The sequence below is a fragment of the Sinocyclocheilus rhinocerous genome, unplaced genomic scaffold (assembly GCF_001515625.1).
Source record: "Sinocyclocheilus rhinocerous isolate Xijiao unplaced genomic scaffold, SAMN03320098_v1.1 scaffold432, whole genome shotgun sequence".
Lineage (NCBI taxonomy): Eukaryota > Metazoa > Chordata > Actinopteri > Cypriniformes > Cyprinidae > Sinocyclocheilus > Sinocyclocheilus rhinocerous.
This window is the reverse complement of record NW_015627225.1, coordinates 767,123-785,373: the sequence shown is the minus strand read 5'-3', so window position 1 is coordinate 785,373 and position 18,251 is coordinate 767,123. Positions and strand designations below refer to the sequence as shown.

At 35.2% G+C, this 18,251-nt stretch overlaps 2 protein-coding genes across 2 annotated transcripts in view; both read left to right on the top strand.

Annotated features, from left to right (window-relative positions):
- The window catches only part of LOC107721878 (phospholipase B1, membrane-associated-like), a 15,243-nt gene extending 4,973 nt beyond the window's left edge, over nucleotides 1-10,270 (top strand). Inside the window, exons 12-42 of the mRNA XM_016530071.1 lie at nucleotides 559-627; nucleotides 903-971; nucleotides 1,295-1,384; nucleotides 1,465-1,525; nucleotides 1,615-1,673; nucleotides 2,007-2,080; nucleotides 2,226-2,269; nucleotides 2,656-2,764; nucleotides 3,216-3,267; nucleotides 3,486-3,566; nucleotides 3,671-3,736; nucleotides 4,344-4,444; nucleotides 4,604-4,685; nucleotides 4,885-4,989; nucleotides 5,082-5,177; nucleotides 5,531-5,602; nucleotides 5,681-5,758; nucleotides 5,859-5,919; nucleotides 6,861-6,919; nucleotides 7,000-7,067; nucleotides 7,154-7,197; nucleotides 7,365-7,464; nucleotides 7,544-7,595; nucleotides 7,975-8,055; nucleotides 8,299-8,364; nucleotides 8,799-8,893; nucleotides 8,989-9,070; nucleotides 9,172-9,276; nucleotides 9,516-9,611; nucleotides 9,818-9,892; nucleotides 9,986-10,270. Coding sequence (XP_016385557.1) covers nucleotides 559-627; nucleotides 903-971; nucleotides 1,295-1,384; nucleotides 1,465-1,525; nucleotides 1,615-1,673; nucleotides 2,007-2,080; nucleotides 2,226-2,269; nucleotides 2,656-2,764; nucleotides 3,216-3,267; nucleotides 3,486-3,566; nucleotides 3,671-3,736; nucleotides 4,344-4,444; nucleotides 4,604-4,685; nucleotides 4,885-4,989; nucleotides 5,082-5,177; nucleotides 5,531-5,602; nucleotides 5,681-5,758; nucleotides 5,859-5,919; nucleotides 6,861-6,919; nucleotides 7,000-7,067; nucleotides 7,154-7,197; nucleotides 7,365-7,464; nucleotides 7,544-7,595; nucleotides 7,975-8,055; nucleotides 8,299-8,364; nucleotides 8,799-8,893; nucleotides 8,989-9,070; nucleotides 9,172-9,276; nucleotides 9,516-9,611; nucleotides 9,818-9,892; nucleotides 9,986-10,240 — 2,547 coding nt within the window. The 3' untranslated portion in view covers nucleotides 10,241-10,270. The remainder of the gene's footprint in view (nucleotides 1-558; nucleotides 628-902; nucleotides 972-1,294; nucleotides 1,385-1,464; nucleotides 1,526-1,614; nucleotides 1,674-2,006; nucleotides 2,081-2,225; nucleotides 2,270-2,655; nucleotides 2,765-3,215; nucleotides 3,268-3,485; nucleotides 3,567-3,670; nucleotides 3,737-4,343; nucleotides 4,445-4,603; nucleotides 4,686-4,884; nucleotides 4,990-5,081; nucleotides 5,178-5,530; nucleotides 5,603-5,680; nucleotides 5,759-5,858; nucleotides 5,920-6,860; nucleotides 6,920-6,999; nucleotides 7,068-7,153; nucleotides 7,198-7,364; nucleotides 7,465-7,543; nucleotides 7,596-7,974; nucleotides 8,056-8,298; nucleotides 8,365-8,798; nucleotides 8,894-8,988; nucleotides 9,071-9,171; nucleotides 9,277-9,515; nucleotides 9,612-9,817; nucleotides 9,893-9,985) is intronic.
- Nucleotides 10,271-11,278: 1,008 nt separating this feature from the next.
- Nucleotides 11,279-18,251, top strand: part of LOC107721356 (serine/threonine-protein phosphatase PP1-beta catalytic subunit-like) — an 8,890-nt gene continuing 1,917 nt past the window's right edge. Inside the window, exons 1-7 of the mRNA XM_016529331.1 lie at nucleotides 11,279-11,381; nucleotides 15,326-15,457; nucleotides 15,811-16,041; nucleotides 16,201-16,305; nucleotides 16,454-16,525; nucleotides 17,187-17,338; nucleotides 17,454-17,588. Of these exons, the coding sequence (XP_016384817.1) occupies nucleotides 11,309-11,381; nucleotides 15,326-15,457; nucleotides 15,811-16,041; nucleotides 16,201-16,305; nucleotides 16,454-16,525; nucleotides 17,187-17,338; nucleotides 17,454-17,588 (900 nt within the window). The 5' untranslated portion in view covers nucleotides 11,279-11,308. The remainder of the gene's footprint in view (nucleotides 11,382-15,325; nucleotides 15,458-15,810; nucleotides 16,042-16,200; nucleotides 16,306-16,453; nucleotides 16,526-17,186; nucleotides 17,339-17,453; nucleotides 17,589-18,251) is intronic.

Sequence of the window (18,251 nt, the reverse complement as noted above, 5' to 3'; positions counted from 1 at the left end):
TATAGACAGACAGACAGACAGACAGACAGACAGATAGATAGATAGATATAGACAGACATTTGAATAATAAACATTATAGATGGCACAATTTGTATGGGTTTTACACAATATGCACAAATATCAATTGCCTAATTGACATGTATTATGTTGAACTAAAAAGTATTACATTTATACTGGTATAAAACAAATGTTTGATTAAATTGGTGCATTATTATATTGCACATGTATTGCATCAAGAACATTTATAAAGGCCAGAACCTCTAGTAATGAAATTTATTGTTTTAATAAAAGTGCACGTAAACTTGTGTATTTTACTTTCACTTGAGTATATTGAATAACCAAAAATGACTAAATATAAATCTAACCTTTCTAGTGATTCACTGCGACAGACTTGTATTGAGACTTGAGAGTATGTTATTTGTTTTTGAATCAATTTGCCCTTCTAAAAACCACAGATATGACTCACGCTGTGCTACAGAAACAAGCCCGCTATAGCAAGTTTGTAAGGATAATATGGCATGTTATTAAGCAAAGTTGTACTTTTTTTGTTGTTTTCAGACGAAAGCCTCTACGTCTGACTCCTCACGTGACATAAGCTTGTTGACTTTACAACTCTGGACTAATTTGGTAAGTTAATATTAATGCAATCAATGCATGTGTACATTGTTCCTATAGATGTAGAGGTGAAATCCTGGACACTACTTTCAAGTTATAAAAGTTCAAAGTGTTAAAGGCCCTGATGTGACTGATAACAAGTAGACTGATAATCAGCTCTCAGTGATAGCATCTAATCTGAAACTTATTCAACCTAGAAACATCTCAAACCATTTATCTAATCTTGCCTTTATATGACGAAGAACTGCAGCCCACTTTTTGACCAATCCTGATTATTCTCTTTCTAGCTGCAGCCAATGACAGATAAGACTGAGACGAATGGGCGGGGCATATTCACCATTCCGTGCCCCACAGAGGTGAGGGAGATATTCGATTTATGACCTCTTCAGCATTGATAATGAAAACTGCTGATTCAGAGTGGGTTTATAAATATGGCTTTATCTCACCAAACTGTTCTCTGCGCTTCCCGAACTTTATGTTTTAAGCAAGTTTTTGTCCTTCACCTGTGATAAGGTGAAAGTATTTAATTTCCATTTCATTTTTTATAGCACTGACTTTGTCCTATACGTTTGTGTGTTAGTGACACACAATGTTCACAATGTGTATATTCAAGTCTGGATGATATTTAACAGACAGAAACATGCACATCTGCCTTATTAAACCTGTTGTTCTGTCCCAGGAAAAGCCATTTTTGCGAACACAGGAAAACTCATACTCGCCTGAGCTTGGTAACTCCCAAACAGAGGATCCCTCTCCACTTCTCCACCCAGTGAGTCCATTCTCGCCATAAGTTGGCCCTGTTGCTTTGACTTACAGTGTGTCTAACTTGTGCTGCATCTGACCTTTCAGGTGATGGGGAGTGAGCTCACCTGTGAGGACAGGACTCCATCTCCCAGCATCCCTACCTCAGGTAAACAGGGATCTCAAACCTGTAGTGCACCCTGGCTGGAAATTATAGTTGTTTTTTGTTAAGCTAGTTTCTGTCTGTCTCTTCTATAGTCCATGCCTTACGGCCAGCAGACATCAAAGTGGTGGCAGCAATGGGTGATTCTTTGACGGTAATAAACATACAAATTTTAATGTATTAATGATATTTGCTAATACCAAAGATCTTTTTTTAACAAATATGCACTACAACTAAAAGTTTGGAGTCTGTTCGAATTTTTAAAATGTTTTTTAAAAGAAGTCTCTTATGCTCAGGGCTGCATTTTCTTTGTGAAAAATACAAATACAAACAGTGATAATCTTTTGTAACATATTAAAAGTCTTTACTGTTGCTTATCATTTTAATGCATGGTTGCTAAATAAAAGTATTGACCTTACTGATCGCAGACTTTTGAACAGTAGTGAATATACAAGTTGTGATGTCATTTCCTTCCCCCAAAAAACAGGCAGCCAATGGGGTGGGTGCTGCACAAAACAATCTTCTGGGTGTGCTTACAGAGTATCGTGGCCTGTCATGGAGGTGAGTGTCTACCCCGATCACACTGTGAACCATCAAATGTTGCTGGTTTCGTTTTATCTATATGATTTACAGGATACAATTCTTGTCTAAATGATCAATGATCTCATGAGGCAGAAGACAGATATATTTGATTTTTTGTTCTCAGCATTGGTGGAGATGAGAACCTCACAACTACAACCACTTTACCAAGTATGTGCAAGCTGTCATGTTACTGTCATGCTCTTTTTATTGTGTACTGTAGATTTATGATTAATCATTAATAAGGAATATAATCAACACAGAAATTATTGTAGTCATTAAATGTTTAATAGCTGATCAAGATGACGCAAGAGTTTATACAATAAATAGCTGCTTTTTAATCTCTACTATATACTACGTAATTTGAAGTAGTCCAGGGGTGAAATTAGAGGTCAAACTGAGCATTATTCTTGAGTCCCTCCTTAAAAAACTGCAAGCCATATATGTTTACCCTTACCAATCTCTTTATCACATTCAGGTATTAGATAGACATGCAAATCAGATTTAGAGTGATTATGTGTGTATAAAATAATGTTGTTGTTTTTTTTGTCATTTAGATATATTGAGAGAGTTTAACCCTTCAATCATTGGCTATTCAGTGGGAAAAGGAAGTGAGAATTCTGCACTGAGTTTTCTGAACCAAGCAGTACCAGGAGCCACATCTGAGTGAGTAGCTTCTCATCTTATAAACCAGTGATGGAGTATGAATAATTTTTTTTACATTAAAACTAAAAACATATATATATTCAAGTTTAAAATGCAATTCATAGCAATGATGGCAAAGCTGTTTTTTTAGTAGCCATTACTCCAGTCTTCAGTGTCACATGATCCTTAAGAAATATTGCTAATATGCTAATTTGGTGCTCAAGAAACATTTCTGATTATTATCATTGTTGAAACAGTTATGCTGCTCAATATTTTTCTAGAAACCATGATACATTTTTTTCAGGATTCTTTGATAAATCGAAAATTCAAAAGAACAGCATTTATTACAAATAGAAGTCTTTTTTTAACATTGTAAATGTTTTTACTGTCACTTTTGATCAATTAATTAATTTCTTTCAAATAGAAAATGTAATACTGTAAAATGAGTAATATGTAATTTTTCATTTTGCAGTGATATGGTCACGCAAGCTCATGCTGTCATTAAAAGAATGAAAGAAGACTCGGTTAGTCATTCTCAAAATCTCACATACATGTACTTTTCTGTTGTTATTGAAAATGTTGTCAAAATGCTATAATTATAGTTTCGATCCTCAGATTTTCATTAAGGTGTTATTTAGTTCGGTTGTATGTTTGAGTTTTTTCTGTAAGATATTAAGATAGCACACAGGGTGCTAAATCTGAACCTCATTCAGACTGGCTGAAAATTTCTGTCTCTTTTCAGCTAATTGATTTCCAGAATGATTGGAAGATTATCACAGTCTTCATTGGAGGAAATGACATATGCGCCCACTGCTCTGATACTGTACGCTGATATTAATAGAGCCTGTTTTATTTATTATCAGTTTCAGTAATAAATCTGCAATTATCTCTCTTAATCACTCTCTCTCTCTTTCTCTCTCTCCTCAGCGGTACTATTCTCCTGATAACATTGTGAAGTATATTCGTGAGGGTTTGGACATATTACATAAAGAGGTGAGGCAGTTTTAGCTCTGGTTCTCTAGCGCCGTTTTTATGATACAGATTTTCTTTCAGAAATACAGTGGGGTCCAAAGGTTTTTGAAAATCAGGTACTCAAAATGTAAACCTAGAAATAAAGTTCTAAGATTTTGAAAAATGTGAAACAAACAAACGAAAGAAGACAATACTGATGTGTAAGATTATTGGTGATTTTTATAAAGATATTTATGTCTGTGAAATCTAAAGTGTCTGAAAATAAAAAGTTAATCTAAGAAAAAGAATAAAAGATTCTGTACTATTTCATTAATCATGCAAGCAGATTTCATTTATATTGTTATGCTGGAAAATATAATTTGTAAAAAAAAAAAAAAGATATTAAATCAGAAAAATGCTATATATATATATATATATATATAAAGATTAGTTGGAGCCCACTTTATATTTCTCTTCATATATCTTTTTATTTTGAACCTATTTAATGTTTGTTATGATAGGCCTGGATTGTAGCAGAAACAATGGTCAAAAATCTATCTGACTGCTTTTGCTAAACCAGATTATCGGTAACAAAACGCCACTGTAAATCGCTGCTGCTCATTGGAGTTAATCATGTGTTCTCCTCCAGGTCCCTCGTGCCCTGGTGAACCTAGTGGAGCTCCTGGATATAATTCCACTGCGCCGCCTCCATCAGGACCCCACTCTTGGCTGCCCCACCTGGATGGTCAAGTGAGTTCTACCCTATAAACTGGCTCTCCTGATTTCTGCTTGATTCTGATAGAAGATCTGATATCTGAAGCTTTTGGTACATGTTAGTCTTACATTATTTGCTTTGTGTTATATATATATATATGTTTTTTTATTTTATTTTTATTTTATTTTTTTTAGCATGTTGTGTCGCTGTGTTCTGAAACCTAAAGATGGATCTCATGAATTCCAGATGTTGCAGGAGTTCAACCAAGCCTACCAGGTACACAACTTATTACATGAAAATGAATTTATTGTGTAAATGTCTGTATATTAATATTTATTATGAATGTGATTATTGACAATACAAAGCAAATGTACAGTTTTTATATTTATATTATTAATATTAATATGATTCTAAAATGTAGCTGCATTAAAGTGCCCATTAATGTTCAATGTATGCTGTTGTGTTTTATTCTCAGCGTGGTATGAGGGAGCTGGTGGAGTCTGGGCGATATGACACTCATGATAACTTCACAGTGGTCCTACAGCCATTCTTCAGAAATGTGTTTCTCCCTGTGTTGGAGGTGCACAGCAATCTTACATCATTTATTGCACAAGCAGTCCTTCTGAACTATTTGTTCTCATGATCTTTGTCATTTTTACCATGCTCTTTTAGGATGGGAGACCTGACCGTTCCTATTTCTCTCCAGACTGTTTTCATCTCAGTCAGAAAGCTCACACGCTCATGGCTCGGGCTCTCTGGAATAACTTGGTGAGCATATGAGTTCAAAAGATTAGATACAGATATGTTAATGTATAAGCCTGATAATGTTTTATTAATATATTGTGTGTAATTTGTTATGCAAGTGTTTTTCAAGCATGTTGTATGCATTTATTACATTTTTTAATATATTATTATTTTATTTACTGTAAATGACTGATGCTACTTCAGCAATAACCTCTTTGTGGATGTGTAATTGAATTGTGTTAATTTACAATATAATACAATTCAACAGGAAAAAATACATTTCCAGAGACTTTCTTAATATAGGCTATTGTCATTTCACAGCATCTTAACTCTCAAAATGGATTTTCCGTTTTATTCATTCGTTCTCTATCTCTCAGATGGAGCCTTTAGGTAATAAGACAGATAGTGAAGATTTTGCTGCAGGTGTCCCTCTTAGATGCCCAGAAAAGGTGAGTTTAAACTGTATAATTCTTCTTTAAACTCAATAATTCTGTCACATTTTAATACCTTTTCCTATTCTCCTTTAGTCATCCCCCTATTTGAGGACCTATCACAACAGCAATTACACATACAACACCCCTCCTCCTACTCCTCCACCTGCAAATGTAAGTCACACAGATATATTACATACAATATTAATAAAATACAATAGAACCTTAAAGTGATCAATATGTACTATGAAATGATTTCTCCCTTTCATTTTAGAATTGGGGAAGTGATTTCTCATGTGTGGACACAGCGCCCTCTGACACTGTGCCAACATCTGGTAAGAAAGAGAGAGTAGGGAATTTCATTTGCTTAATTTTTCCCACCAGATAACCATAACTATCCAACTCTCTAACTAACTATTTCTCCTTTTCTTGTATTTGTATTTAATAATCGTTGTTTTATTGACTTTAAAGTATTACAGCATTATATTTATTAAAAGTCATGCAATATTTTTACTTTACTAAATTTTATTTTGGTACTTCTTTAACAGATATATAATATATGTATATGTAACAGACACACACATACTGTATATATGTATATTCTGTTAATAAAATAGCAAAATGTAAAAATGTTACATGAATTTTATGAAATAAAGTGCTGTAATACTTTAAAAATATTAAGGAGGATAAAATTTGTAATAGATAAAATGACTAGAAAAATGAGAAATATTAACTATGCACATAGGTTTATGGAGAGAGACAAAGATGTAATACAGGCTTTCAGATGTCATACCATTGATTTTTATTGTTGCTTTGTTGTTGGGTTTCGATATCAAGGTAGTCACAGTTGAGATAAAGTTTAGATACAGAACTGTTATGTATTAACATACCCTCAATAACATTTTATTAATATATTGCATGTAATGAGTTATGCAAATGTTTTATAAGCATATTATATTATTTATTTATTGTATTTATTATTTAATTTTAATATATCTATTTATTTAATTTTGTATAAATGACTGAATGTTTAAAAAAATATTAAGAAGGATAAAAAGAAAGATTAATAATAGATAAAAATACAAGAAAGAGGAGAAATTGTAAATATGTACCTATGTACATAAATATAGTTTATGGGTAGAGACAAGCAGGCAAGATGAGCTTTCAGATATCCTGCCATGATTTATTATCCTTTTAGGTCCAAGTAGCGCTGCATTGTTGCTTTGTTGTTGTGTTTGGGTATCCAGGTAATCACATAATCACATTTCTTTCTCAGTTCACAGGCTGCGTCCAAGTGACATTAAAGTGGTGGCATCTCTGGGAGATTCAATCACTGTAAGTGTATGTGTATATTTGTGTATGTTGTGATGTTTTGTCATGCTGTAATTATCATTCTCTCTCTCTGAATCTGTCAGGCCGGCTTTGGTGCAAAAGCTGAAAACCTTCTGCAGTTAGCAGATGAGGAGCGAGGGGTTTCCTGGAGGTGAGTTTGTATCAGTGTACTGTATGCCTAAGGAATTGCTTTGTTCTACATGTTTTCTAAGTGTCTGTGTTAAATTTAATCGACAGCATTGGTGGAGATGATACTTTGGAGACTGTCACCACATTGCCAAGTGAGTATAACCTTATGTAACACTTGATGTCATTTTTATTGGTTGTTATTAGCAGTATGGTTATAGAATGAGACTCCAATGGCTCTGATCCTTATTATCAGATTTGAATTGTTTCTTGTTTAACAACATGATAATCACTAGCTCCTTGTGTCATTATTTGTTATCAGACATTCTTAAGAAGTTCAATCCGAATGTGTTTGGCTTCTCAAAGGGGAAAAGTAAACGACCCAATGGCTTCAATATGGCAGTGAGTGGTGCCAAAGCAAGGTAAGGAACACACATAAACATACATAAAAACTCAATTTACAGTATCCTTTCAGCTAATGATTTCTTCCTCTCTGTTCAGTAATATACCAGCACAAGTGAGGGATCTTATCACAGCTTTAAAGGATAGCACGGTCAGTATGCTTATTCAATCCATTAAGTTGACTGAAAAAAAGAAACTGTTGCAGAAATCACTTTCACTCAGAAATTGCAAGTGAATTTTACAAATAAATACAAAGAAATGGCAAGTAACACAATGAATTAAATGTGAAATTGTACAGTAGAAAAACTGAAATAGCATGTTCTTGAAATACACACTCTACTAATCTTGAAAAAAAATGCATAAAAATGACAATGTTTGCTGTCTTCTGTAATTTATAAATATATTTCGTATGCATGTGCCAACTCCTTGCTGCACAAGGCAAATTTCACCAATTGTTGTAGGGCAAGAATCTAATTTAATCAAATATTTTTGATTAAATTAGATTCTTAAACACTACTCTCATTTTTCAGAAAGTGGACTTTGAGAAGGATTGGAAACTGGTGACGCTATTTATTGGGGGAAATGACCTTTGCCAGTACTGTCACGACCGGGTGAGTGGATGATTCTTAATATAAAGGCTCTCAGCTCCCCATCATAAATTGTTTCTTCTTGTGCCAGAGAACCACAGCAGTGACCTTTAAGCAGCTAAAATACATTTGGATACTAACAAACAGAGATGTGCCACTGAGTCATTGTAAATCTAAGTGTAATCTAAGTGTAATCTAAGACCAGCAAATAATTAAATTTGGAAAAAAAAAAAAAACTGAAAAAAAAAAGTGTTTTTCTCTACCCAGGCTTCTCTGTCTCCTTCTAAGTACATCGGTCACATCAGAGACAGTCTGGACATGCTGTACAATGAGGTGAGAGAGATGCATTTACTGAACCTGATCACATTCATGAATCATCTTTCACCCACAAAATCAAAATAAACAATAAGAAATTAAATTCTTATGAGTTATAAAATCATTATCACAGGGTTTTTGCGCAGTGACATTATTTACACACATTTTCACATATATTTAACACAGAAAAATGCTTTAATAATTGTGTGTCTTGGTATTTCCTATGTCATGGGGACCAAATGTCCCACAAGTATAGTAATACCAGTAAATGTTGACATTTTGGTCCCCATGAGGAAACAAGCTTATAAATCATACAGAATGAGGGGTAGGGTTGCGGTGAGGGGATATAAAATACAGTTTGGACAGTATAAAATACATTACACCTATGGAATGTCCCTATAAAATGCATTGGAAACCGAATCGTGTGTGTGTGTGTGTGTGTGTGTGTGCAGGTTCCCAGAGTGCTGGTAAATTTTGTCGGAATCTTAGAGATCGCGGATCTGCGAATGATAAAGAGGAACACACTGGGCTGCAGCCTCCTGCAAGAGTAAATACTTCACTAAATAGATTATTTAATCTAAAAATCAGTGTACATTTTCATGTTCTTTCGTACAACTGCATTTTCATGACTGTGTGTGACAGGAACATGTGTCCATGTTTTCTGGAACCTCGTGAGAACTCTCCAGAAATGAATGAAATGAAGAAGGTCAACAGAGATCTGCAGGTCTGTAGCCATCAAGTTGTCAGTTCATTGATAACTGATTAGCTGAGTGGGCTTTAGATCATCTTGACCTTTAATAATAGAAGTGTTGTTTTGTTTGTCAGATGGAGACTGAAAGGCTGGTGTATGGGGGAAGATATGATGGAAGACAGGACTTTGCAGTACTGCTACAGCCCTTCTTCAAGAACTCTGTTGTTCCAATGGTCGAGGTTAGCGCCCTTAAAATATCTCTAAAACACCTCATGTCTCATGAGATCACACATAAACAACACATTCAGACATAAAATATGTTTAAATATGTATATAAATATGTTAGATTAATGTAATGCTTTTAGAGTCTGCATTTGAACTCTAAACTCCTAACCCTAACCCTCACTACAACAGATAAAACCTAGAGTTTCAGTATCAGGGCTAACATTAAGAGATGAAATATCTCTTTCTGCTTTAGGATGGCACACCAGACCTGACTTTCTTCTCTGTGGATTGTTTTCATTTCTCTGAGCGCGGACATGCAGAGATGGCACTTGCGCTCTGGAACAACATGGTAAATACATATACAGTGGTGTGAAAAAGTTTTTGCCCCCTTCCTGTAATTGGTTTGATGATCTGAATCTTTTAAGTGTGACAAATATGCAAAAAATTTAAAAAACAGGAAGGGGGCAAAAACCTTTTCACGGCACTGTACATACACACAATCTCACAGCAGCTTTCCTGTATTTAACAGCATTTGTCCTATGTTTTTGGTTTTAGCTGGAGCCTGTGGACAGTAAACAAACCTACAATAATTTCACATATGACCGCAGTAAGATCCAGTGTCCCACAAAGGTGAGTATGGTGATGTCCAATGGAAACCACTGTAAGAGCAAAATAACCAAGCATGGTCTTTCAATTAATGCTCTCTCTTCATATCTTCTCCAGGAGCATCCCTTCATCTTTACACGAATAAACAGTGGCTCTGATGTCCTTACGACTTTCGTACCCGCCACAGTTGCACCAGGCACCCCTCTCCCTGCAGACTGCCCCAACGATGCTGTGCCGGCCTGGGCAGCTGCTGTTCTGGCTGTAGGAGGCTTGATTATTGGTTGGGTCGTAACCTGGATGATCTTCTACTTCAGAGAACGAAAGAACAGAAAGAGAAACGAAAGCACAGAAATTAATGGAACTAAGTTCTAATAAGAATAAAAAACAACAACAACATATATATATATATATACTTTTTGCATTTTTTTAATTAAAACCATATATATTTCATAAATATATTTTATTTATGAATAGTTTTTCCAGTTTGACTTCAAACCCTAGATATATAAACACTCACTCACAAATACACTCTTTGTTTGTTTTTTGAAACAAGATTAAATGTTTAAATGTCAATAAATTATTGTATTGCTGTAAATTATTTAAATTATAAATAATTGTAATACTTGTGTAGACAGTTGTACTTAATATTTTATTTTAATAAAACAATGAAATAAAAAAATATATTTTGCTTAATATTTTAATTACAAGTGTAATGTGCTTAACAGTATTTTTGAAATTATTTTTGGTATATTATTTTTTAAAACGATTTATAGATTATTATTTCCCAGTATTTGTTACAAAATAAGAGAACTGTAACTTTGAATATATTTTTCTTTTTTTCACTTTTTCTTTTTAAAGCTGTTCTCTCAACTTCTGTGTATCATCTCCTTTTCTCTTGTCATGCTCCTCTGATTCAGTTCTCAAGTATTTTAAAGTGACCAGTGGTTGGCAGCTTCGCTAGTAACACAACGAAGCCTCTGGGATACTAAATTATCAGTTAATATAAATTTAGTTAAGATAAATGTTATTTAAATGTGTTATGTTTAGGAGCATTTTGTTAAGGGAAACCGATGACGTGCAAAAATGCAATAAAATGAATTATTTTCAATGTAATTTATTTTACTCCCACTGTAATCCTAATCAAGCTTAATAAATTATAACTGACTACATATAAAATATAAGTAAATAAATAGGCTAAATGCCAAAAGTAAACATACTCTGATAAAAATCCTCCTGGAAGGGAAACCAAATACACAGTTCGCCAAACGTTAAACAATAGAAAATACCATTAACAATTAAGTTGCTTTCAACAGGTCAAAAGTTTGCCTTCAAAGCGATTAAATATTCATGAAGAGATCATTAATATGGACGTGACCGCTTGTAACCAAGTGAATGACGTCATTGCGAGCGCCACCTAGCGGCCGTTGCTGGAAGCGCTGCATGCAGAACTCGGCACTGAAGATGGCGGAGGGGGAATTGAACGTTGACAGTCTCATTTCTCGGCTTCTTGAAGGTAAGCTGTTTGGACGTGAAGGCATTTTAACGTTTATATAAACATAAACGGCAATTAGCTACTCGTCTTGATCTGTTTTTCTGCTGGTGAATGGGGAATTGTGCGCGTAAAGCGAGAGCTAAGCTTCGGGTCTCTGCGCCCTGTTTACAAACACGGCAGTGGCCCCGGGGTTTGGACAGCCTTCATACCAGCGATGGGAGTTTCAGATTTCGAGCTAACCTTGCCTTTATCTACCGAAGCAGGGACGAGTAGTGAGGGCCTGTAGATTTTTATACAGCAGTTGGTAAAGAAACCGGGCAAATTAGAGAGAGGACAGGACGATGCAGTGTCCGCTGCGTCGTTTACTTCAGGCGAATGTAACCGACGTACGTTACTTTAATTCTGATTCTCCATTCGACTCTCCTCATACTGTATTCACAATACAAGGTTACCGTGTGCTTACTCTTGATTAATGTTACAAGTGTGTTTTCTAAATCCTCCTATTAACACTGAATTTGTAGTAATATTATACTGAATCTTACACCTAATGGTACACTATTTGTTACAGCGGTACGCTAGCTAGTCTCTTATCGCTGTTTTTTCTCTCAACGTTTAATTGTATTCAGTTCTTATATTTATATTACACTGAAAAAACGTAATACACTGAATCCTCTTCATCATGAACCAATAAATATTCTCTTAATAACATTAGACTGTATTATTTTAGTAATGTTGCACTATGTTCCATTTATGACTTTACTTTTTTTCCCTTACTAACATTAACTTACAGTGTTACATGGGATATATAGTGTTCATTATCATTATGAAGAGGATTCAGTGTAACGTTGCTAAGGAGAATAGTAAAGGGAATATAGCATAACCTTACTAAAATAATACAGTGTAACTTTATGAATTCAGTGTAATGTTGCACTAAAACACTATATATTCTTTTCATAATATTACACTAATCTTTTATCAACGTTATGTTACATTGATTCCTTTGTGACATTACCCTGTATTCTCTTTAGTAATGTCACATGAATTCGCTTCGTAATGATAATGCACACTAAATATTCTCTCAGTAACATTACACTATATTTAGTTAGTAATGTTACACTTTATTTGCTCTTACTGTGAAGTAACTTTACTGTGTGACTTTGCTTAAGTTTAACTTCACTTTATTTTCAGTATGAAGTGAATAATTAATGAATGGAATGGTAATTTTGTTCTCTGTTAAACTGTACCATCTTCCTAACCGTGAAATACATTTCATTCGGAACATCACATTCTACTTAACATAAATAATATTTCATTATAATCTTCTGCAATGTGGTGTTTGGCTGCTTGGCTCTGTAATGGTTCCTGTACTGTAAACTGGATTGTTGGCTTTAAAAAATGTATTTTATAAATGCTGGATCCATTTACTAGCCTGTATATTAAATCTTAGAGAAATTTGTGAGTAGTAGAAATACAAATGTTTCTGTCTCAGGAGACTTCGGTTAGGATCTACCCTCGGTTGTTTCTGCCCATCTCAGTGATTTCTGTTACTAAACAAACTTCTGCTGTTCAGTTACTTTTGATAAAGGCAAGCGCAGTGGATTATTGTACCACCCTGATAACCGATATGGCCTCGTGCCTGTCCATCTGTCCCAACACCCTCCTGCTGACCCACACTCAGCAATGCCATCTGTGATTCTGTGTGACCCTAACGTCCCGCTTTTCGCTTTTTCACACTTCGATTCTCATGGTCTCACAAACACATCTCTGTATGTTTCTCCCATGTTCCATCTGTGTCTCTCGATCACACTCCTCTATCTGTGAAGATCAAGCGGCCTGCTGTCCCACGGTGGTCGTTTAATGGCTGCCCGTCAGGACTTGGATAATCTTGTGGATTGCTATAAAATGCTGTAGTGGGAAAGTGGATGAGTTTAGCTTGTCTGTGTCATTTCGTTCTTATGTATTGTTATGTAATGTGACCCTAACATGATGAACAAGGAATCAGAGCGATGACTTAGTTTTACGAATTCTAGTCGATTGCCACTTTGAACAAGTTGTTTCTGGCAAGCTCATAATCTAGCTCAGACTGGTCTGAACTGTGGCTTGTCAAACACACATACACACAAAATCAGATTTTCCTTATGTTTAGTCATGCTGCAATAACGGGCATTTCATCAACTCATAGACTTATACACACACACACTGCAATCTGTACAAATCGCACCATTTTTGCAATCTCGTAAAGTGCTCTGCACTTTACTCACACACACACAGTAGTTGGGGTTACAGCATTCTTTTCAAAGAGTCTCCAACATTTCTGGTTTGTGTGGGATATTGTGAGGGTGGACGGCCTGAAGACTAACATGGTTAGTGCTATTATATAACTGTAATCATGGCTGTAAGAAAAGAGCACAACTTTTCCTTCTCTGTGACATATACTGTCTCTCAGCTATTCTACTTGTTCTCCCCACACACACTTTTCTAATCTGTCATTCTCCACGTCTCAGAGTGAATTGTGGCTACAGGTTCTCGCTTGTAGTTTTTTTCCATCAAATGAAGTTCTTAGACGAACTACTCTGCAAAATGGTTGTTTAACAGTCTCGGCTGTGTTTGCCAAGGCGGGAACATTCCTGCAGAATTCCAGACACTCTCAAGATTCCCACTCACACAAACAGCAGAATTCACTGACATCACTATTGTGAGCAAGACTTATCGAAAAGTTTATTTATTATAAAATGTACACTACTGTTCAAATGTTTGGGGTTGGTATGATTTTTCAATGATTTTGAAAGGTTGTTTTTTTTTAAATCAAAAATATAGGAAAACGATAATATTGCGAAGTATTATTATAATTTAAAATAACTATTTTGTATTGGAATTGTATTTTAAAATGTAATTTATTCCTATGACAAGGCCGAATTTTCAGCAGCCATTACTTCAGTCTTCAGTAAAATGACTTTCTGAAATCATTCTAATATGCTGATTTAATGTTCGAGAAATATTTGTTATTAATATCAATGTTAAAAATCATTGTTCTGTTTAATATTTTTGTGGAAACCGTGATACATGTTTTTTTTCAAGGATTCTTTGATTAATAGAAAATAAAAAATAATAGCATTTATATGAAAAAATGACATTTTTTGTAACAATGTAAAAGTATTTGTAATTTTTTAAGTCAATTTAATGCATCCTTGCTGAATAAAATTATTAATTTCTTAATGAACCCAAACTTTTGAACGGTAGTGTATATCATAAGAAAATGTTCCAATAAAAGTTTTATAAGTTAAATCAAAGGGTTTTTTTTATAGTGTGTTTTTTTTATATATATTTGTCACATTAGGCATCAGGTGTCATTGTCAGCTTGACATCTCGCACAGCAAGACTATTGACAAAGTCCACTTTGCAGTCTGTTCTGGCCCACTTAGACATGAAGAGACCGGTCTTTATAAGCATGTGAATTTAAATGTTTATAGTGCCAATCTTAAATGATTACTATGGTAAAAGACCAGTGTGGGGGAAAAAAAACTAATTCAATTAATAAGCACAGATTAATTCCTAGTATTCATTTAGGAGGGAAAAAACAAAATATATAGTTCTTCTCGTAGATATCTAGCCCGCCGAACATAAGTCTAAATGTCCTCCAAAGATTTAATGTCACAATCCAACCTTTGGCAAATCCAGTGCCTAGTTCTTCCTCCGAAGTGCTTATGCGGCTTCTTATAAACATGCCTTTGTTTCCAGGCATTAAAAATCTGATCAGTCAGATCAGAGCCAGTTTGCCAGATTGTGAAAGTCTATTTTTGTGTGCAATATGTTTCAGTGGATGACTATGATAAGTGGGCCAATATGAGCATTGAGTGATTAGAAAATTCCACATATGACCCAGTTATTGAGGCTGCAATAAAGTTGTCACACTTAGAAAATGATGTTAACCAGATGTTAACAAATGTTGATGTCTACTGTTCCAGTGCGAGGATGTCGTCCAGGGAAGATCGTTCAGATGACGGAAGCAGAAGTTCGAGGACTTTGCATTAAATCTCGAGAGATCTTTCTCAGTCAGCCCATCCTGCTGGAGTTGGAGGCCCCACTTAAAATCTGTGGTAGGTTCGATACTCCCCTTCTCCAGAGCGAAGAACATCTCCACTGTTTTAATTACATTCCTTTCTCTCCATCTCTCAAGGTTTTGGAAATCAGCGTGTAAGTAGAGCAGGTTATAAATATGGATTTAATGAGGATAGGTTTGAGGTCATTTCTCTTCTCTCTGTGGCTCACCTGAGACCCCTGTGTGTGTGTGTGTTCGTGCGTGCGTGCGTGCGTGCGAGTCATTAACCTGAATTTCGGGTGTTGAAATCTTTAGGCCATTTTTCTTTTCTTTTTTTTCTGAATCCTAATCTGACAAAATCCATATACCTTTATTGATTTTTGTCAATTATATAACTCTCTCTGTCTCTAGGTGACATCCATGGGCAGTATACAGATCTGTTGAGGTTGTTTGAATATGGCGGTTTTCCACCGGAGGCAAACTATCTCTTTCTGGGTGATTATGTGGACCGAGGGAAACAGTCTTTGGAGACCATCTGCCTCCTACTAGCCTATAAGATCAAATACCCTGAGAATTTCTTCCTCTTGAGGGGGAACCACGAGTGCGCCTCCATCAACCGTATCTATGGATTCTATGATGAGTGTGAGTGTCTGAGCGCATGCATAAATATAAATACACCAAACGTTAACACACGCCCACACCAAACAATCTGAAATCATATTGATTTCTCTCCCACTGAACAAACTTTCAGGTCACGGATCATACTTTATTGTTATGAGTATGTACATTTGTCGGTTGCAGGCAAGCGCAGGTTCAACATAAAACTCTGGAAGACGTTCACAGACTGCTTCAACTGCCTCCCAATTGCTGCCATCATAGATGAGAAGATTTTCTGTTGCCATGGAGGTGAGAACGGGTGAACGTAAGGTGGATAGTTTTATAGAAGTGACTCTTGGCCTGATGAAATAGGTCGGCTGAGTCTAAAAATATTAATGCATGCTCTTTGTAACACTTTTTCTGTCGACGACTTGTCTCTTTTATGTCCATCTTCTAGGTCTCTCTCCTGATCTGCAGTCAATGGAACAGATTCGTCGGATTATGCGACCAACTGACGTCCCAGATACAGGTGTGCATGCGCACATATGACAAAAACAAATACTTGTTAAATCACTAATGTCTCTCTTGTAAAATCTGACAACCTTGACAATGGATACTCTACATTTTTTTTTTCTTTTTTTTTTCTGCATTTCCTACAATTAAATTGTATTTAACAATTATATCTTCTACAGTATTATTTTAGTATTATTTATTATGTGTACTATAGTTTACTGTAACATTTATGCATTTGTCAGATGCTTTTATCCAAAAAGACATATTGCATTCATGGTACATATTTTATCAGTTCTTGCTTTCCCTGTGAATCAAACACATGATCTTGGTGTTGCTAGTGTAATGCTAAAGGAAGGCTATTTTTATAGCTAGTTTTTATTAATATTTTAAATTCGCTTTTATTTTTAGAATTTTAATTTTTGTTTTTTAGTTTTATGCTGCTGTAATTTTTATTAGTTTCTTTTTTTTGTAATGTAGGTTTAATTTATTTCCGTTTGAGTTTTAGTTTTCATTTATTTCCAGATTTAAATTTATTTCAGTCACCTAGTATAAAATTTTATTGCATTTACATTTAATATTAGTTGACCACTAATAAAGACATTATTTAAACAACCAATACATTTTGATGGAATGAAATATTATCACAGACACATATTCTCTGTCTCTTGGTCTCACAGGGTTGCTGTGTGATTTGCTGTGGTCAGACCCAGATAAGGACGTTCAGGGATGGGGGGAGAACGATCGTGGCGTTTCATTCACTTTTGGTGCTGACGTAGTCAGCAAATTCCTCAACCGCCATGATCTGGACCTAATCTGCAGGGCACATCAGGTAACAAATCATTTTAACCAGTCAGGATCCACTATTCATGCTGTAACTTTGAATAATTGTGGTTAAGGCTTTGTAGATTGTGTTTTAGTTTTAGTGAGTGTGTCGTGTTTCGCAGGTGGTTGAAGATGGTTATGAGTTCTTTGCAAAGCGGCAGTTGGTCACTCTGTTCTCAGCTCCAAACTACTGCGGGGAGTTTGACAACGCCGGTGGAATGATGAGTGTGGATGAATCACTCATGTGCTCTTTTCAGGTGTGTTATCATTAGGGTTGTGTATTGGCAAGAATCTGGCGATACGATACGTATCACGGTACAGCGGTTGCGATACGATATGTTGCGATACATTACGATACTGTAAGCAAGGCAATATATTGGGATATTTCTTATTTTAGGAATAGGATATTTTTTAGGAAAGCTGTCATAAAGAACACACCACCATATGCAAACCTTAGCAAAAAATCAATAGGCCTAAATAAATAAAAATGATTTAACCAGAACACAGTGGGATCTGCATTTGCAATAATCAGTCCCTGTAACATTCAACATTATTGAACCACTTTTTGTGCAGTACGAGTCAAGGGGGAAAAATTAAAGTGCTTGCAGGATCCTAGTTAAATGTATAATATGTATTTTATAAAAAGACCATTATATTTTTTAGACCCTGCTTTAAAGGTTTACAATTGTAACATACAATGTCATAACATTTTGATCTGAACAAAAGAATTACATCTGCTTAATATCAATGAAAAATAAAGTGCTTGCAGGATTTCTAAAGAAAATAAAACAATTTTAAAACAATAAAATAAATACAGATGTTAAACATTCTCAGAACCTTTCCACTTGGATTTCACAGGTTTTTCAGTTTGTATTTATGTTCCGCGTGGAATCGCCGAGACCGCGACGCGAGCACCGCCC